Source organism: Vicugna pacos, chromosome 21, assembly GCF_048564905.1.
Source record: "Vicugna pacos chromosome 21, VicPac4, whole genome shotgun sequence".
In the NCBI taxonomy this organism is placed as follows: Eukaryota; Metazoa; Chordata; class Mammalia; order Artiodactyla; family Camelidae; genus Vicugna; species Vicugna pacos.
The window spans coordinates 9965915-9986955 of NC_133007.1; the positions used below are offsets into that span (position 1 = coordinate 9965915).

At 50.9% G+C, this 21041-nt stretch overlaps 1 protein-coding gene across 2 annotated transcripts in view; it reads left to right on the forward strand.

Annotated features, from left to right (window-relative positions):
* Window positions 1-21041, forward strand: part of ASTN1 (astrotactin 1) — a 293273-nt gene that overhangs the window by 255254 nt on the left and 16978 nt on the right. For both annotated transcript variants that reach the window (XR_012062696.1, XM_072946060.1), the window contains exons 17-21: window positions 3537-3805; window positions 9316-9449; window positions 13610-13761; window positions 14853-14988; window positions 20591-20691. Coding sequence is in view for 1 of the 2 variants with exons in the window: in XM_072946060.1 (XP_072802161.1) it covers window positions 3537-3805; window positions 9316-9449; window positions 13610-13761; window positions 14853-14988; window positions 20591-20691 (792 nt within the window). In the remaining variant the exon portion in view is untranslated. The remainder of the gene's footprint in view (window positions 1-3536; window positions 3806-9315; window positions 9450-13609; window positions 13762-14852; window positions 14989-20590; window positions 20692-21041) is intronic.

Genomic DNA, 21041 nt, shown 5'->3' on the forward strand with positions numbered 1-21041 from the left:
ATTGTAGCTTATTCTTAAGTCCAGAAACTGTGTATTTGTTGAAATAGAATATTCAGTTTTTTAAGAGACAATGTAGTGTCTCAGATTACTAGAGCGTTTCTACCCAGGATCTAGAGGCCAGAAGAGGGAAGAAGTAAGGAAAGACTCTACTTGGAGGGGGTGATGACAGAAGGCAGCCACTGCACTTTGAGGAGATAAGGCAGTGCCTCCTCCCTGACTCTCCACACACAGACTTTCCTACCACCCACTCTGACACAGCGGGGTGGGGGTGGGGGAGGGGGTGGTTAAAAGCCAGTGTCAAAGATCAGACTCCCCTGAGGCGTTGAGGATTTGAACTACTCTTTGACTTGCCACAGACGTGATGGTTACTGGCGCTCGCTTTGGGCAAAGGGAGATTTATCTGGACTTATGCCACCGGACTCCATCATTTTAAGGAGTATTTCCCCATTGTATCTTCAACTGCACATGGAAAATGCATTTCCTTTTTGAAAAATCTCTCTCATACACACATCTCTATTCTTCGCTGGAGCCTGGATAGATGGCTTTGGGGAGCTAGCTGCTCATTACTTCTGTGTAAATCTCGCGCCTCTCCAGACAGCTCCATCCTGCAGGAGGAAGGGACCAGAGGGGCAGCTCGCCTTGGCCTCCAGCAGGGCCAGCTCTGTATGGACCTGAGTATTTGCAGGAGAAGGAAAATATAATTCCGATTAAAACAAGAGTCTGGTGGCCTCCATCATCTTCTGTGCCTCTCTACTGCCTACCGCTGCACCAATCCAGGGCTGAAGGACACTGAGGGGCATTCGTTGCCTCGTGATTTTAGTTGGGAAAGCAGGAAGGCAGCAGCCAGAGGAGCAGCCTCTCAAATATTTACGGCAATTACGGGCCTTGATGATGAAGCCCTAGAAGTCAGGGAGGCTGTGGTTCAGCTCCACAGTGTTTGGGGTTGCAGTGCCCTCTAGTGGCTGGTTTGTCTGCCAGGGCTACACCCTAAGGGATGAATAGGCTGAGGTGGTATGTTACATGTATGAATGTGCACGTGGGGTGTGGGGGGAGTTTCTGGGTATCTGGGGACTAAAGGGGAAAGGAAAGGAATTTGGTGACATATTATTTATCGAAGTACATTTACTCCATGTGAAGGGCTTGAACGGGGATTTTTATTTTCCCTTGTTTTATTTTCCCTTCATTATCTTGTGGCTCCCATGATTACCTTGTGTCTTTCACTGTATATTTTTCTTGTTAGGGTAAAATTTATGAAATTGTTTTGCTCAACATTTTTTTATTATTCGATTAAAAGAAAATTGTACCATCATATTTTTTAAAAAGTAGCCAGGTGTTACTTTTCCATAAGTTTATTTTCTGTGGTATCAATGTGGCCGCACAGAATTTATCACACCTTTCCTCTCAGAGGTCATTTTAGACTCAATATCGCCATCTAGTGGTCATTTTGTAGAAAGCCTTTTCCCAGGCTCTTTGTTGAATATTTTCTCAACCCCGAGGAGGTTAGAAAGACAAGTGGGTTGATAATGAAAGAAATGGATCTGAGTGTGAGGGGCACCAGGGGTTGGCAAGAGACCCTCAAGCTCTCTGGCAGGGTTTGCACAGTGAAATGTTTTAAATATTATCTTGAAAAGAAGCACTGTCTCTTTACTGATTTTTAAAAAAAATTTCATTCACTTTCTCGAGGGCCTGTTTTTCTAGAAATCACATCAAGGGTGCAAAGCTCTCACCCGACCCCTACTTGTTCAGGCCCATTCCCAACAGCCTGATGAAGACGACTGGAGGCCTGGCCAGGGCCTGGGTGAGGAGATCTTGTCAGGTCGTGGCCACTTTACAAACACTCCCAACCACGGAGTTGAATGAGTTACATGAGCCTGGATATTCATCGAGATGCACCCATGGCTTGGAGTGACTCTGGGGCTAGCGGGTGAGGGCTCCTGGGCCTCCCGTTTGACAGCATCATTCTTGGTTTTGGTGTGTGTAGTGGTGCAGTTCTCATGTGACCTGGGAAGGGCTTGAGCTCAGCCCTGGATACGTTGTTAAACAAAATGCACGTGTGAGATAAACTATACTCCACGTTTATACTCTCTGAGTGAGTCTTTGCCTTCGTGTGCAGGAGGAGTTTTGTGTCAGTGGATCTGCAGGCAAAAATGCCTCACCTGCACAGTGACGGTACTTATCTGGGAAACAGCAGTGCCGAACGGCCTCCTGACTCTTCCACATGGTCTTACTTGGTTGGTTGGTCTTACTTGGTTGGACCAAATGGTCCAAACAAGGGGGAGAATAACGGAACTGCCTGAAGCCTATAAGAGAGAACTCTGCTGTGAAGTCATAAGTCGAATCTCATGATCACCCTATGGAACCACTTTGCAAATCCTTCCCCCCAGTTGCCCCCCAGCTCCGGCCCATCAGGGAGCGCATTCCTGGTGTGCCTGAGAGGACCAGAAGGAATGCTGTGCATCTGCCTGTTGTTTCCCGAGCCCAGCCACCGCCCTGCATTGTTTCACACTCGGGACTGCAACTTGCCACGAAGGGTCAGGGGTCCCATAAGGAACCCAGAGCTTTGTGTTAGCAGATTCTGCCTCCATCTTCCTCTAGAATGAATGACTTAAATGAAAAATCATAAAGGCTTGGAAGCATAAAGGGAACAAACTATTATTTTCTGGCAGGCATTTCCAATATTTCACCAAAAATAAACCGGGAGCTTCCCCAACTACCTTTTACTCATCAATCAGGGGTGATGTGAACCTACCTGTCAGGCTTTGGAGTGTAAGTCTTTTTGAAAAAGTCAAAATTCCCTCCCCCTCTTCAATGCAGTGATTAATAATGAAGCAGGGAAGTCTTGTCCTACCCTATGACTGAAAGACTTTAAGATCAGACAAAAATGGATTCAAATCCCAGATCTCACAATCTATAAGCTCTGTGGTCTTGAGGCTCTTGGCCTGACTTTCCTCATCTGTAAAATGGGTACAATGGCAGAACTCACACAGAGAGCCATTGTAGGGGTTAAGGGAGGTCTCGAACAGATCTCATTTTCATAGTTCAGACTTGAGAGTTGCTGATAGTTATGATTAAAACTGTTACGATGATGATTTGACATGCGCTAGCCATTGCGTTATGTGCTTTAAAAATAATTTGCTGTTTATTTATTACACAATGCTAGAGGTGGGTACTATTAATATCCTCATTTTATGGATGAAGAAACTGAGTCACAGAACAATCACTGCTGTTACTGTTTGTATTGTTGATGACAGTCATGGCTCCTGCAAAGACTGCAGACGCCTCCCTCTGAAAGGATCCGTGGAGCTTATGAATCTCAGAAAAAGGAAAAAACCTGGTCTCACATTTGGAAGGGCCATTTCCATCTCTGTGGGTTTCCAGGAGGATGAGTTCCCCAAATTGAGCATCAGATTCTCACCCTCTCACAGACATTTTCTGGCCTCTCAAGGACTTGATTTCAGCACACAGGGGCCACGAGGCCATGCACGGCCTTGCTCTTTCTCCCCGCTCACTGTTCCTTCTCCTTTTGTGTCTGGCAGGCAACTCCCCATCCGACGAGTCAGAGGAGCGGGAGAGAGACCCCAAGGTGCTGACTTTCCCAGAGTACATCGCCAGCCTGTCAGAGTCCGGCACCAAGCGCATGGCGGCGGGAGTCCGCATGGAGTGCCAGAGCAGGGGGCGGTGCCCCTCGTCCTGCCCCCTGTGTCACGTGACATCCGGCCCCGACACCCCTGCCGAGCCGGTGCTGCTGGAGGTGACCAGAGCAGCCCCCATCTATGAACTAGTGACCAACAACCAGACCCAGAGGGTAAGACGCCTGGGACTCCTGGCTCGGGGACATGTCCCCAACACCAGAGGGCTTTCCACATAACCCAAGGGGGTGACGGGGCCAGCTGAGCTCCCTGTGAGAACAGGGGTAGTGAGACTTTTTGTTTAGCTATTCCAGGCACCTAATTTGCTTATATTTGCATTTTTGCATATTAAATCAAATCAAGGCATCTGCAGCACCGATGATGATGACTCAGGAGGCACAGCTCAGCATTCGTCCAGGTCTTTGAGCAACAAGGGCCGGAAGGAAGAAGGTAGACGGGGAGGCAGTGCGGTCACAGTCACCGTGGCCGTGTTCAGAGAGCCTCGGGGGGTGGCTGTGGGGAGAGGCCTGGCAGTGTCTCCCATGTTGGCATGGCAGGGGGACCAGCTCCCCTAACTGACCCCAAGCCTGGGACCAGCTGCCGCTGGACTAGCAGGAGCCTTTGAGGCACAGATCCCAAAGGGAAGGCTCTGGCCACCTTCTCCTGGTGCAGGTTGGCTCCCTGCCCATCTCTCTGACCCTAAGCACCAAACTCCACGTCCGTGCAGATCTTTCTGCCTCATACTCTGCAGCTGGGTTGTGACATTTCCCAGCCACGTGTCCTTTCCCTCCACCCCTCCCTTTCCAAAGTGGCTGGGCGGAGACCGGTGGACCCGAAAGGATAGGCTGGATCAACTCGGCAGAGGCAGTGCCCTCGCTCTCTGGTCTCAAGGATGCAAAGAACAGGAAGGGCAAAAACACATACGCTAACAACAACGACAGAAATAAAACACAAACGCTCCGGGTGTGGGGCTTCTGAGACGCAGGCTAAGGCCACCTAGGGGACGAGGGGTGGTAGGCACAGCAGTGAGCCCCGGGCCCACCTGAGAGGGGTGCCTGTCCAGGTGGGGTGATAATTGCTCTCTCTTTTCTCTTTGAAGGGACACCTGGGGTGTCAGTTTGCTTCACAGGTGATGCTCAAACCCACGGGAAGGATTTTGCACGTGTGTGTGTGTTTTTCTCTCGCCTACCTGCCTCTGCCACAGATATTTCACTGAGTGTTTGAAAATAAGGGTTTTCACAGGAGCAAACAGATGAATTGTTCCTTTGGCCTACGAATTTCTCTTCAATCTGATAGAAGTGACTATGGGAAGAGAAGTGGAAGGGAAGAGACCACTGGAGGGGGGGGCTTGAAAGGGTGACGGGAAGGAGGGGCTTGTGTTGCCATGGAAACCGAAGCTGCAGTGGTTCTAAGCCAGTGCCTAGCCTCCCCCTTGCTTGTCCCACTTGGTCTTCTGTGAGCTCCCAAGGCTGCTGCAGTGGTTCCCCGAGAGCTCCTGTTCACGTTGCTGGGAACAGCAGAGTCGGGGAGCTCGCTCACAGCTCCATCCGATGGGACGGGGCGTGCAGACCTGCAGAACAGAAGAGCTCGGTAGGAGAGGGGGCCTGGAGTCCCTGCTTTCTGCAGGGCCATCATCAGAGCTTAGCCCGTCCCTGTCTCCCTGCACTGGTCTTCAGAGAAGGGTGGAGAGAAAGCTCCCATCTGGCCATGTTTTGAACCTTCAATTTCTAAACACATGGACCTGGTGGCCCAGGCGGGAGCTGGGTCACCAGCCTGTGTTTCTTCTCTCTTCTTCCTTGGGCATTGTCTGTACCATTCTCTCTTCTCTTCTGCTTTTCCTTCTAATTGTTCCCTTTTGCCCAAAGAATAGAGAGGAGGCGTGAGGAAGCAAAGGAGGAGCAGAGGGGAGCTAAGTCCTGGCGTCCGTGGCCCAGCGTGTGTTCCTCTCCTTACCTCTCTGGTAGCTCCTCCGCCAATTTTCCAATCTCTTGGCCTCATTGTCCTTCTTCCGTTGGACTGGATGATCTCGAATGCCGTATTTCAGTCTAGTCTGTGATTGCAGTTTAGAAACAAGTAGGTTAGGTAATATAACCAACCAGGTGTCTCCACAAACGTGAGCTCGCCTTCCCCCCCAATCAGACCCGCTGCTTTCATCCCAGGGAATGGCGCCATGTCCTGCGAAGTTGCCCGAACTGGGGACCAGAGGCACTTCCCAGACTTTTCTTATTCCTAACGTCTATTCCATCACCCAGGGCCACAGATTTCTCAAATCCATCCTTTTTATTATAGCCTAAGTATTTCAGTCATCCATTATAGTATCAGGCCACCACCTTCCTACTGCAGTGGCCTTCTTACTGGTTTTCCTGTTAGACTAGCCAGAGCCATCTGTCTAATATGGACTTCGGATCATAGAGCAGCGAGGTAATTTAGTGGCTCTGCAGAATCCAGCAAATACAATCCAGAGTCCCTAGCACATCATGACGAGGGCAGTTCACTGTCCAGTTTTGTCTTCACTTACATAGTTAGGTTGTACCCACTCCAAAGTGTAACCTTCCAAAATTTAACTCCTTGTACCTCCTTAAACACAGCATATTTTCTCTCGTGCATCCAACCCTTCAGACTTGCAGCTGTCTCTCCCAGGAACACCCTCTCCCACATTGCTGCCACTCGCAAACTCCTACTGTTACCTCCAAGTTTCAGCTTAAACATCACCAGCTGTTAAAAGCTCTGCCTTCCTCTCCCAGGCCAACCCAGTCTTCCTTCATGCAGCTCCCACTGCATACGTGCATACGTCTTCTAGATCATTATCACCTACTGTCATCGTGTTCATGTAGCTGTTCACTTCCTCTGGACAGCAAGAAACTTCTTCCGTGGAATCCCAGTGCCCAGCAGTAGTCACACCTAGCTGGCATTCTGCAGAATGAATGAACGAAGTGATGAATAAGTGGAGAAATGAACGGATGGATAAACTTGGCTTGAAAGTTCAGCTGCTCCCCTTAGAGAAAAAAATAATAAAAACTGGAAAATCCTATTTCTTTTCTGGAATCAGAATTAAGTCCAATAACAAACGAGGATTGCTCGGCAATGCCTGGTACATTGCAGGTACTAAGAAAAAAATGTCATTCACCTTTTTCTTCTTCCCAAAAGGGTCCCTTCTTGATTTCTCCCTTGCAGCCTCATCCTACCTTCCCAGGTAGCTGCAGTCCAGCATTTAGAGAGTAGGAACTCTCATGGAGTGGTGCAGATCAAAGGTGGAAAATTAAAGCTTTCGAAGAGGTGGCATTTAAAATAATTGCCATCACGGTGTTGGTCTTCACACCTCTACATGGAAAACCTGGTCATGTTGCTCCCCAGTTTACAACACTTTGATGGCTTCCTGTGGCTCTTAGAATCCGACACCCCCACACAGGGTCCCAAGGACCCTCTGTAACGGGCTCTGCCTCCCTCCCACTTGCCAAGCAACTCTTTGCCCCTCCTCCCCGACCCCCATCTCTTATAGCCAGACTAGCCTTTTCTCAGGTGATTTTAGAAGCCATGGTTTCATCCAGGCTACAGTCTTCTTAATATTGGGTTTTCCACCGGAAACACTCCCCCAGCTTTTGTGGCCAGATAACTCTTGATCTGTCCGTCCAAGCTCAGCTGAAAACACATCCTGATGGAGGCCTTCCCAAGCCCCTCTGTCAGGTTGGCCCCTCTTTGCCCCTCCTGCCACCATTTCGCCCTTTTCCAGAGCCCGCGCCCACAGTTCCGGATATTTGGTTGTTTATGTAACTTTTTGTTTATTATTTCGCTGTAAGATGTACGCAGGCAGGGGCCATCTGTGTCTTCTGCTCCACTGTAGCCTCAATGCTTAGCCCGGGAAGTGGCCCGCAGAGGAGCTGAGCCAATAAGAAGAGCCTGTGTTCTTAGGTAAAAACACACTTTTGATCTGAATTTGGTTAGTCAGACAGAGCATGAAGGGAGCAGCTCCTGTGCCCCGGGCCTCCCCCCGGGAGCGGGTGGGCGCCGCGTTAATGAAGAGCGCGTGACGGAAAGAGCCTGCGATGCCCAGTCCATCGTGCGGCCGCTCGCTTCTAACCTGCGACTGTGAGCAAGTCACCCAAACTGTTGGGCTCTGAGTGTCCTCCACTGAGAATCGTGGTGGCCGTTTATCCTGGAGCTCAAATGAAAGGGTTAGCTCCTGAAGGGGCCCTGAAAACGCTGACACTACACAGATCCTGGTGATAAGCTGGACCAGTGCCCGCTCCCTGGAGGCTCCAATCTGAGACGGGGCCCGTCTGGACCTTGTGTCCGCCGTTCCAGCCTCGGGAGGCCTGTGTTGAGTCCGGAAAGAATGGGATGTAGCAGCCTGGCTTTGGGCTTGGACACGCTGACTTTCGTAGGATTATCTCTTCTTTTCCTTATTTTCTTCTTTTTCCTTTTTTCCTCCTTTTTTTTTTCCTGTCTTTTAATTTTTTTTGGCCTGAAGTTTTCCAGGATAGCTGTTTCATTTCTCTAGTTTATCAGTTGTGTGAGGCTGTGGTGAGAGTGGGGCAGAGGGAAGAAAATCAGAGAAGCAGCAGAGGCTGCAGATGCTGCCCTGACCGGGAGAGAAAGCCGTGACCTTGGCCAGCTCGGCCAGCCACGTGCCCTGTGGCTGCAGGCTTTCGGGCCCTCCCCGCCCTGGGCCGGGCTGGAGGCAGCAGGGCCCCGCTGAGGGGTCAGCACCCAGCAAAGCCCCCTCTTCACCGGGAACTTCCCCTCTCCCAAGCTCTGTTCCCTCACTGACCTAAGTGTGTTCTCAGCTTGTTGTCCTTTTATTGAATGGTGACTATCGGCTGTGAACCCACTGTGTGGAAAGAATTATTCTAGGCTCTGTGATATTTACACGCTTCCACAGAAGACCCAATCCTGTCATTCCAGGGCAAAAATAATGCTGACATTTATTGATGACTAATGTGTATTTTTTACGTGGCAATAATATGTGCAGAGCATAGGTACTGGGCTCTGCCCTTTGCCATCTATTATTTCAATTAATCGTTACAACAAATGAGAAACCTGATTTGCCCAGGGTCGCGTGGCAGCGGTGGGCAGAGCTGGAGTTCTTACCCAGGGGGACTGCCCCGGAGCACAGCTCCTAGCCTGTGTGCTGCCTGGTTTTCCACATTCTCCTGGGAAAGAGGGGCCCCACGCATAATCACCACCCAAGGCAGGACTGCATGAATCTTGAAAGTGAGAAAAGAGGCATGCTGAAGGGGTGCAGAGGAAATACCGGGGCAGGGGGAAGAGCGCGGAGAAGGATGCACAGTGAGGCGTTTGAGAAAAGGCTGAGTGCCTCTGGGCAGAGGGAAGAGTGGTAAGGGCAGCCCCCACTCCCTCGAGTGTATGTGAAGAGGTCATTGTCACTAGCGCCCGAGGCCTGGAATGATGGCGGAGAATGGGAAATGGGAGATGGACGAAGCCTTGCCTCCAAGGTGACAGCCCTCAACCGCAGGGATGAACTGTTACGCTGAGAGACATCCTAGAGGCCCTACAGGGTCCAGGTTTCCCAGAAACAATCTCATGGGGTAGAAAAAAAATGGTGAAGTAGTGCTGCAGCCTGCTGGCTGGAGTCATTTAGGACAAACAGGGCCCTGATGCTCCGTCTCTGGATTCTGGTGAGCCCTGGCTCCCAGACACTCACTCTTTCCTCTGCTCTCTCTTGCAGCTCTTGCTGGAGGCCACCATGAGCTCCCTCTGGTGCTCAGGGACTGGAGACGTCATCGAGGACTGGTGTCGATGTGACTCCACTGCTTTCGGAGCTGACGGACTCCCCACCTGCGCGCCTCTCCCGCAGCCCGTGTAAGACCCCCTCTGTCCACCTCTCTTTTTTGCGCGTGCCTCCACTTTATTCTGGAAAAGCCTATTAAAGCATGTCTGCTGTTTGCAGAGCAGTAGGCTGGGTACGAGGGAAGAGAAAGAAAACCATGATGCAGTCCCTGCTTGGGGTTGGGGGGGTGTCTTTCAATCTTCAAGGGGAGGCAGGTGCACAGATTTAATGGTGGAAGAGATGGCTTGGTAAGGGGTATACGAGACATTTAAGGGAAGTGTGAAAAGGGACAGTCTGGTCTGAATTTGAAGAGTGGTGAAGGCTTCATGGAGGAGATGGCATTTGAATTTCTCCCTGAAGGTGGAGAGAGCAGGACAGCATGGCTCAAAGATAAGATGGGTCACCGTGCTACTGCCATGGAGGGCGTGAGAGATCAGGAATAAGACCTGGGCCAGCGCCACGCTGACTGGGGGCCGGGCACTGTGGGGAGCAGTTAGGTACGGTTCCCACCTCTTGTTTAATAGGCAAGGAAATGGATTCAGATGGACAGGATCATTCTTCCAAGGTCGTAGAGCAGGAAGCAGTGTCGTAGGTAAGAGACCGTGCTCTCAGCCATTATGGTACAACGGAGAGATGACTTTGGGTAGAAACAACAGGGTTTGGTGATGACTGACTGGGGGAGGGAGAAGGGAGGAGAAGTTGAGAATGGACTTACGCCTGATGGCCTGAGTGGAAGATGAGTTAAGGAGGCTCCTACTGAGAAAAGAAGCATCAAAGGATAGGCAGGTTTGAGGAGGAGGTTGGCAGCCCTCCAGAGGTGCTCAGGGGTCAGAGGGAAAGACGGGAGCCCTGGAAACACGTAAGCACTGATCAGCCCCAAAGGGATGAGAAAGGGAACCACAGCTGTGAGAAAGGATGCTCCAGAACAAGTATGGGCTGGAGGAGCAGGTCGGGATGAGCACCAGCGAGTCTCTGCATTCGAGGGGTGAGCAGTGTGCCGAGGTGGCTGAGCACGAGCACGCCCAGTTTCCAGCCTCTCAGAGGACGGCTGAACAGAACTGGCCGAACTCAGGTAGAAGGCAGGGATTCCTTTTAGCCTTGAACACAGCATCTGCCAAGGGAGTAAAGTCAAGAAACAGTGTCTGATAAAGAGAGCTGGTAGGACAGGCTGGAGGAGCGTGAGCCCGCGGGTTGGTAAGGCAAGGACAGCCCAGAGGGAGGACCCGCACCCTTGGTCACCAGAGGACGGAGTGGGCGGGAGCAAGACGGCAGGAGGAAATCGGCAAGAGGGAGACTGGTCTGGGTGCACACTGCCCCCTGGCGGGTCCCGCGCTCGTGCGGGTGGGCATTAAAGGGCCAGGACGCAGCAGGAAGAACGTGGAGAAAGAGGAGAACACGCTGGTCATTATAAGCCAACAGCTTCTCTTATCTACTGGCCGCCTTCTTGTGGCTCATTTCAGACACACCACCCACTGGCTTCCTGCTCTTTACAGCCATGACTTGGACCTCTTGAGTCAAAAGAGAATCAAGCCCATTATTAGTAAAAGGTCTTTCTTTCGGTAGAAATGGAGCCCCTAGGAGATGGTGCTTCTAGACTGATTCACCAGCTAAGAAAGCGACCTTTGACACACAACACTGAAGCCTCCAAAGGGTTCTCATCAGGTGGACACAAGAGCCAGTCATCAGTGCCTGGAGGCTGATTTCCTTTCTTTTTTTTTTTTTTGAATGCAACAAATAATAATCCTTTATTATTTTGTTATTGATTGGGGAGACAGATATTAGCTTGGTGAAATATTTTTTTCAGTATTTTTTAAACATTTTTTATTGATTTATAATCATTTTACAATGTGTCAAATTCCAGTGTAGAGCACAATTTTTCAGTTATACATGAACATACATATATTGTCACATTGTTTTCTCTGTGAGCTACCATAAGATCTTGTATATATTTCCCTGTGCTGTACAGTATAATCTTGTTTATCTATTCTACATTTTCAGATCCCAGTCTGTCCCCTCCCACCCCCATCCCCCTGGCAACCATAAGTTTGTATTCTATGTCTACAAGTCTGTTTCTGTTTTGTATTTATGTTTCGTTTGTTTGTTTTTTTAGATTCCACATATGAGTGATCTCATATAGTATTTTTCTTTCTCTTTCTGGCTTACTTCACTCAGAATGACATTCTCCAGGAGCATCCATGTTGCTGCAAATGGCATTATGTTGTCGGTTTTTATGGCTGAGTAGTATTCCATTGTATAAATATACCACATCTTCTTTATCCAGTCATCCGTTGATGGACATTTAGGCTGTTTCCATGTCTTGGGTATTGTAAATAGTGCTGCTATGAACATTGGGGTGTAGGTGTCATTGTGAAGTAGTGATTTCCTTTCTAAACCTGCGTTTACTAAATGTTATGGCTAAAGATCAAATTGGGCTAAATTTCCATAAATAGGAGCGTCTTTTAAGGACGTTACTTTTCTTGTTAGCTCTAATCACTTCACTCAGTAGCAGACCTTAGTCTCTTGAATTTGGTAGCTGGAAATAGAAACACACTCTGGTTTCACACAAGCCTATGTAAATCGTACACACCCCTGTTTCTCAGCAGAGGCCAGCCTCAGTCCACATTTTCACAGAATCTGAGTTCTCAGAAAGGCTTAGTTACTTGCTTAAGCTTCCCGATGCCTTCTTCCTTCAAAATAGCCCTCTGCATATGACTCTAATTAATGAGTTTGTCAATATCCGCACTGTTTCGGGTCTAGTCCAGCTTCAGTGTCATGTGTCAGCTATGCGCTCCTTCATCGTCAGCCACTGAAGAGCATGTGTTTCGTATTATTTCCCCACCAGCTGAATTCCTCACTTTTGCTCCCACAGCCTCCCGTGATTTCTTGTTAAAGTTCTTATCACACATTATTACAATCACATGTGTCACTGTGTTTGTCTCCTGGCCACTCCGTGGGAGAAGGGGCTGGAGCCGGCTGGTGCCCCACTGCACCTTCAGCATTGAGCACATTCTTATCAGTAATGGGTGCTTAAAAAATATTTGTTGAGTTTTGAAACTGGACATGGCTTTGGTGTGATCCACCCACAGCGCCTTGCCCAGGGATCCGGGAGACCAATGGCACAGCTGGTGAGATGAGTGGAGGCTCGAGGGTCAGGGTTACGGGTGATCATGAGATAAAGAAACCAAGGATGCGGGTGGACAGCAGGGATGAATGGGAGAGGGGGAGGCTGGAGTGAGTAACACCCCCAGAAGCCAGTGGTCTAGGAAGAGACAGGGGACAGGACGCAAGTGAGAAACCAAAGACACACACACGAGGTGAGAACGAGGCAGTGAATCAAAACAATTCAGATTGTTGGGAGATTCATACCAGTGAGTGTCAGTAGCATTTTTGAGTCTTCACAAGTTACAAAGAGGCATGAGATGGCAAGGCAAAGAGTGGTCAAATGGACAATTTACATGAAACGAGGAGACAGTGACTTGGGAAAAGCAGAGAAAGGCTGGAACTGGGAATCGGGACATGCATCAAAACTCAAGGGCAAAGACAGAAACAAACTCCGGAACCAGAGTTTGCAGACACAGGACGTCACCCTGAGGAGAACGTGACACGTGTCCAACTGTCTCTGGCCCAGGAAAGTCCCCTCTGAGCGTTACCTCCAAATTGAGCACAAGTTAGTACCCACAGCAAGCGGGGAAGCCAGGGCTCCACCAGCAGGGCAGATCCTGGCAGTTGCAGACACTGAGCTGCCCGTGGCCTTGTTAATGCAAGGCTCTCCCAGACGCCACCTTGCAAGGGCCTTGGTTGTGAGCATTAGAGGCATATTTTTTTATCTTTCGAAAACCAGAAATTGTATCTCCAAGCCCTATAAAGGTCACCCCAAAGCCCTGTCCACTAACCCTGTAAGGTGCAAGCATTCATTCATCTTTGACTCACTTATTTATTTACAAGTACGTGTTGAGTTCCACTCTGTAACAGACACTTAGACGAATAAAATATAGATGTCAAGGATCTTCCCGAACCTTTCCTCTAGGGAAGGAGACAAGCCTTCAAAAAGATCATTGTAATGGTTGTTTATGAAAGGTTAGAAAGAAGAGTTTACGATGTGACCGTTGAGAAGGTGGCTGGTGGTGGCATCAGGAGACGTCATGGGTCTCGGCTGGGCATCCGTTTCATATTTCTTCCTGTCGGCACCCAGGCTGAGACTCTCCACGGTTCACGAGCCCAGCAGCACCCTCGTGGTCCTGGAGTGGGAGCACTCGGAGCCTCCAATCGGGGTGCAGATTGTAGACTACCTCATCCGTCAAGAAAAGGTCACTGACAGGATGGATCACTCCAAAGTGGAGACAGGTGAGCATCTCCTCCTTCACGGGCTCTTCTCAATCCCGGGGGGAGGGGGTAAAAACAAAAGACAAGGAAGATGTCCCGCCTCCTGGCTTTGCTCCAGGTCCCCAGTGTCCCAGGGCCACATGGGAGGAGCAGGGAGGAAAAGAAGCCACCATCTTTTCCACTTGAGACGTTTTGCATGGTGAGCCTTTGACAGTCTTGTTTTGATTTTGTTTTTCTTTTTGTTTATAAGAGAGGTGTCCATTTCATTGCCTCTAGGCACACTCACCAAGAAACAACACTGCACTACACTAGTTGTCCCAGCCCACAATTAGGAAACAATTCTGTGTTAACCACTGCCATGATTACAGAAGAAAAAATTCCTTTGCTAATAAATCCCACCCCCCGGCCCCGTTCAGGCAAAAACATGGAGAAACAGATGTGCTTACCCCACATCTTGTCCTGAAGCAAACTCTGCTCTTGCCAGGTCCAGCTAGCAGAGGGAAGTCTTAAAAGGGTGGAAACACTCCATGAAACAATGTTTCATGCCTTAGTGGTCCACTGTCTACACGTAGGGAAAGGTCAACACAAATCATCGCTCAAGCTGACGCACGAGTATGGTCACCAGCAGGATGGTGGCGTCCACTGTCTGATTCAGGGCGAACAGCTTCTGGTGAAACTGTAGCCAAAGCCTGGAAACCTGCGCGCTGCCTCCGGGCGTGGAGGGCCGGGCATGCCCCGGCTTCCTCGGGGCTCCTCCCCTGATGTGCGCAGGTGCGGAGAAGGCGGGGCAGTGACCAGTGACCAGAGCAGCCGTTCCCTGCCCGTGCCAAGAGCATGTCGTAAAAGAGCTCACAGAGGTGGCAGGTACATCTCGCCTTGGTTGCTTCAGAACTAACTCTGGACAGATGGCTCTAAACTGACCAGCTGAATAGGAAAGAGGCAGGAAAGCCATTCCTTCTAGGGGCTCCTTTCCCTGCTAGGAGTTTCAGAAGCCTGGGACCAGAGGAATTTCATATTTAGTTCTCATTGAGTTGGTCCCCGCCGGGGGCTGCTTGGCCATCACGCTCTCTCATGCCTTTTCCCCTCCACCCCTCCTCCCCTCCCCCGGGCAGAAACGGTGCTGAGCTTTGTGGACGACATCATCTCAGGCGCCAAGTCTCCGTGTGCCATGCCCTTTCAGGTCCCGGACAAGCAGCTCACCACCATCTCTCTGATCATACGATGCCTGGAACCCGACACCATCTACATGTGAGTGACCCTCACCGCCTCCTTCTTCCTCCCCCTGACCATCCCCAGGCTTTCAGCTGGTGTCTTTTTGCTACTTGAGTTCCTCCAGAGACTTGGAAAACTATTTTGAGTCTCTCAAATCTTGTCCCGATCAGCATTAGAAAGAACCTTTCAGGCACTTCAAGAAAGGTAAGTAGTCCCATCATTCAAAGAGTTTGCAGCAGAGAAGGGAGATACATAAACAAGTAACTTTAATGGCAGGTAGAATGAGATGAAAGCTAGATACCAAAGAACAAGGAATAGCAGGAGAAGGGATAGCCCAGTGGTAGGGTGTGGGCTTAGCATGAACAAGGACCCGGGTTCAATCCCCACTACCTCCATTAAAATAAACAAACAAACAAACCTGATTTCCTCCCTACCCCAAAAGTCTACTATTTAAAAAAAGAAAAGCAAAAAAGTAAATAGCAAGGGATGTGTTGTAGAAGAGAAAAGAAAGAAGTGATTAATTCCACCCAGAGTGGCCTTCACCTGAGTTGGGTTGTGGAGAATTTCAGTAGGTGGCGTCACATGGGAAGAGGCACGCCGGGCGGAGGAAGCAGCAAGGGCAAAGGTGAAGATGACGGTCAGTGGCAAGTAGACAATGAGGCAGAAGCAGATGGTGAGTAAAGGGAACTGAAGAAAGTGATCAGGGGAAAGAGAGTGAACGCTGGAAGTCAGAGGAGGTGATCGCATTTTTTGGAGGAAGGGCATCGAATACCAAGAACTCTGCTTTGAAAATCTAGCTCCAGTGGCATCGAAATAAATAGTTTATAGAGGTTAGAGATGGTCAGCGTTTTTCTGCAAAGAAAGTACAGTGAGCGCCCATATTGTGGTGCTTGGAACAGCTCGATTCTTCCTGGAAGCTCTTCCCCGTTTCCCTCTGGGCTCTGGAAACAAGGGTAAAGTATTTGCGAAGCAGACATAAAAGACACCAAAGAGGAGAGATAGTGATGGAATCTAAGTCATGATGGGAAAACTGAGAGGGGCAGCGAAGGTGGAATTCACAGTGATGCCGTTCTGGGACCCTGTGACCCCATCAGTATGAAGAATATTTAGCAGTTTACAGATGAGGTCACGAGAAGAGAGTGAAGGTTTCCAGAATGAATCATGTCCATTTCCACAGTTAGAGAGTTCAGAGATGAAAGGCGCTAGAAATGTGAGTGGCATGGATTGCAAGAAGAACTTGAATGCTCAGGCTGAATGACTTTAATATAGGAAAGAGAGAGGTAACCAAGGGGCCAGGGTGATGGAAGTAAAATACATTAAGACAAGTGACACTCTAGAGGGGCTGAAGAATGAGGAGAGACCAACTGTGATAATGGGACAGAGGAAAGTCTACTTAGGATTCGCATCAGCTGACCTGCTCCTGGGCAGGTAGCAGGTGGCCCTTCGTCAGGAAGGGAACAGGTAAAAGGAACAAACATTTGGGAGCGTGGAACGCTTAACCCGCTGTAAATGCTTCCAACTCAGTGGAACGGGAACTACCATTTATAATAGGGCTCAGTAATTCCCAAGTAATTAACAACTGTTAATTAGGAATTTCAAGTTTCCTGATTCGAAGTGAGGCTGGCGTGGTCGGTTGTCTGTTAGGAGTGCCAGCCCTTACCCACCGTGGGACCCTCCCCTTGTTGGCCAGCCCTGGCTACATTTCCTGATCAAAGACCTGAGGCCAGTGCCTTCTCCCTCTCTGCTATCCTTGGTGAACTTCCAGCGTCGCCCTCTTATGTCTTGCAAAACACGAGCTTTCTGTCAAGGTTGATTACTGCAGAAATTTAGGAGACCAGTGCACGGGGCAGAGGGGAAAAGGAGCCGACGTCCACTAGGTGGCGCTGCGGATCACACGAAGAGGGCCTTGGGGATAAAGTCCTCTGCAGAGGGGGCGGGTGGAGCCAGAGCGTCTGTGCCCCGTGAAGGAGAGGAGCCCTGCCTTAGGAGCTGAGAACACATGGGCCGCACGCCTGGTTTTGTTTCCAACCACTAAATGATTACGCTTGAAGTTTCTGCAGCTAAGTTTCCTTACCTGTGTGATGGAGGAAGGCAACCTTCGTTTATGGGAGTGTTCACCGCGTATGGGTGGTTCTGGGAGCCCCCTGACCCTGTGAGATAAGGGTTATTGTTCCCATTTGATAGTTGAGGAAACCGAGGTGCTGCAACACTGAGGAGCTTCCCCAGAATCACACAGCTTGTCGTCTGGGGCGCAGCAGGTGGCTAAGAACTGAATCAGGGTCTGCATTCTCCTCATTGCGTCTCTCTCCCCAGCCACTCCAGGCCCCTGGAAGGGTCTAGCGTGATAGTATTACCCACGTTAAGTATGGCGCTGACTCTTCACCTGGGTCCACGGAGTGGAACGGTCTTTCAGCACAGCTGGCTTACTTTGTCTTCCCATGCGCTCTATTTGATGCATTTGAAAAGCATTATTCTGAGAAGGGTCCGCTGTATAAAAACAGCTAAGAGTCCCTGGTTGAACAGGATCTTAAAGTGTGTCTGGTCCAACATCGACACTGGACAGACGAGGAAACTGAGGCCAGAGTGGGGAGGTGACTCCCTGGCCTTGCCGCCCACCACCCCTCTGTCACAGCGTGTGCTCACAGGACAGCTCTGCCTTTGGTGGCAGGCGACAGCGAACAGGTCATTCAGAAAAAGGGAGTGGATTTGGAGCCGTGCTCAGAAACCACTACACCTAGAGGGGCTGAGTATGAAAGGCAGCCCAAGGAGGCTCAACGCACATCATGTTTCAGAACGTTAAAACCTCAGCCCTGGAGCCAGCACAGGGCTGCACTGGTTCCCACACACATATGCACCCACGCATGCACACGCACACACACACAATCTACGTGTCATCACACAGGCTCTAACAGGAGGCTGAACGGTCCCAGCCAGGCAGCGGTGGGAAGGGCCCAGGGGTGTTGGGCGAGGCAGTAAATGTCCTTACACATTCGCTTCCTGGATTGGGAGCAGGGCTCATCTCTCCCGCCCAGTAGTCCCGGCTAATAACCCTCTTACTGTCCTACGAGCCGTCCAGTGCTGGAAACGATGACACTGACAGTAAACGGAGCAGCCTTCCTGAAATGACTGCACACCGCGTTTCCACATGAAAGGTGTAAAGTGTCCCCCAGTCTGGCTTCAGTAGTAAAATTAATCTGGCTGGTCCTCAGGGTCCCTCCAGGACTGAGGGAGCGAGGACCACTAAGGATGGGCTCTTAGGTCAAGTGTCCTCTCTGCTCAGAGGGTTGTGGGGAACATTGCCTTTCCTAATAGCTTGCTTTGCAGTTAAAAGTGATCAGGGCTCAGGACCCTAAATTTTATACTCATTGCCCTGTAGAAGTAACATGAGAATTAATTTAATACATGCATCTATATTAAATCCAGATCCAGCCCAGGATCTAGTAGAGTTAGTGGGAGCTCACAGCAGGATGGGACAGGGAGCAAAACTGGGAGGAGTGGTTCAGCGGGTGTTGGGGGGGTGAGGATTAACTCCATCCCAGGCACTGAGAGAGTGCGTCCATCTGACAGCCACTTGGCACCTGGGGCTTAGGACATTTTTCATCACATCCAGGGAAGCTGCTAGAAATTAACGGCCCAGAGTTAAATAAAAGTGGGCTGCAAAATGTGGCTGGACCCCACCATAGACAGACTGTCTAGGGCAGGCGCCCCTAAGCCTGTAAGCGTACGGACAGGCAGCACCCCATCAGCAGTAGCAAGACTCCAGCCCTGACCTGGAGTCCCAGGGCCATGCTCAGGGCCCTGGAAGGCGGGCAGAAAAAGACGAGGCAGTGAAGGAAGAAAGCCTGGCGGTGAGAACCGGGGTGCAGGGCCAGGCTCCGCTAGCAGCCCCGCGACCCTGCCGGCACTAGGGCATCAGCTTGGGGAAGAACAGGGGGGAACCCGTCTCCTGACTGTGGTGAGAAGTGACAGCGCGAAGTGAGGCCAGGGCCAAGTCTGCGACAAAGACCAAGCGCCCCACTTCTGAGCAGGGAGACCGACTTCTGACAGGTCGGGGCCCTATTGCCAGGATCTCCAGTGAGAGAGGGAGGCTCACTCGGACCCCAGGGACAAGCGGGGGGATGCAGCCTGGCTGTGTGAGGCGCCCAGATTCCAGCCTGAGACTCCGGGAAAGCAGAGGGAGGGAAAACGGCAGGCACATCGGGACACGCGGTTCTTAACACTGACCGTTTCCTGGGCTGCCCCGTGGGGAGCCAGTGGGAGATGCAAGATTGTCTCTTCTCTGCAAAGAGAAACATATTCTTCCTGGCAGAATCATTAGGCAATTTCCATTGCTTTTCTCCCTCTGCGGTTCAGCTGTCTGAGGCTCATTTACCTTTGCACAACATACCTGGGCGCCTCTCTCGGGGCATCTCTCTTCCTCCCACCTCTCTTCCTCCCTGTAGCTCCGCCAAGAGGAGAGAAAACCCGGACTTGCCAATAAACGCAGCCTCCCACGGCGACACCGCACAAGAGGAAGAGACAAGGAACGCGGTGTTAATGATTTGCTTTAGACTCACTAGATTAGTCGTTAGAGGCCCTGGGCACCGACACCAGAGGTTATTTCCACGGTTATATTTGAATCCCTCTCTGAGTAGCAACACCTGGCGTTGCTCTTTCCTCTCCAAGCCGGCTCCATCACCCGGGTGGGAAATCTTACTGCCATCCCTTGATGGCAGGGCTTCATCCTCTTGCTGGGGGTGTGTGTGTGTGTGTGTGCGCGCTGAAGGGCGGAGGGGGCTCTTAGAACCACATCTTCTCACTCTCAGGGGTAGCATAAGGTCTCCACTCTGGAAGCCTGGCGCACGCTGGGCAGCATCTCAGTGGGTCCGCAGGAGCTGCATGGAGGAAACAGCCCCCAGCTACGGGCGAGTCAGGACCCCTCTGCTCTGACTGTTTCACTTCTGACTTTAAAGAGGAAAATTGTCCTCTGGCGCTTTGCAGAAAAGCCTCACCTGAGCACCAGACGGACAGAGCAGAATTAATAGGATTTGTGTGCCGTCTCTGGGCTCCAGGTAGGGTGCTAGGTCTTCCCGTACGTCAGTAGCTCCTTTCATCTTCCCAACGACCTGCGAGCACTTTGGGTGTCATCCCCATTTCCCAGAAGAGGGAAAGCAAAGCTGAGAGGAGTCAACGCTACCTCCACATGGCGGGGAGTGGAGGCTTCAGGCCATCTGTTTCCATAGATACCTGCTCTTCCCCTCAGCTCAGTGGTTGCCGGAATGTAACTGGCCTCAGAATCGCTGAGAAGGCTCGTCATAGCTCAGATTTCTGTCCTTGTCCCTAGAGCTTCTGATTCAGTGGGTCTGGCGGGGGGCATGAGAATTCTCATTGCTATCATCTTCCCAGGGGATGCTGCCAGTCTGGGGACCCCACTTTGAGAACCATTGCCCTAAGCCCTGATGTTTGCCATCAGACAACATACGCACGACAGCCAGTTACAACCCGAGACCCACCAGGAGGCAGTGAGAGGCTCTAGGCTGCGTACTCTATGACCTGGATGGTGACAGCAGCCAGGGACAGACCGGCCCATCCAGGCAAATTTGGCCTACAGCCAGGCGCTCGGGTGCTCTCTGATAATGTCCCTTCCCCTCCCTGCCAGGTTCACCCTGTGGGGAGTGGACAACACAGGACGGCGCTCCAGGCCGAGTGACGTGATCGTGAAGACCCCTTGTCCGGTGGTGGATGATGTCAAAGCCCAAGGTAAGAAGCACTGAGGCTGGCAGAGTCCGCGGAGGGGCGCTCCCGGGACCTCCTCTCATGGCAGGGCAGCGCGGAGCAAGGAAGTCAAATGCCACGCCCTGGAGTTCAGCTGGGGATGGGGAGAATTCAAGGCTCAGGGCGAGAGCATCTCCTTTCCAGGAACTCCTCATCCTCTGCCTCTGGCGGAAACCGCCTTGCATGCTGTTATTCCCCGTGGTCCACAAGTCAAGGAGCCAGTGGGAGACACTGGTGAGCGCCCCAGGCACACATGGAGGCACACCAGGTGCTTAGGCACGCGGTGACGTACCCGTGACCTTGGCCCTCAGGGTGCTGATCAGGTCGCTCGCTCT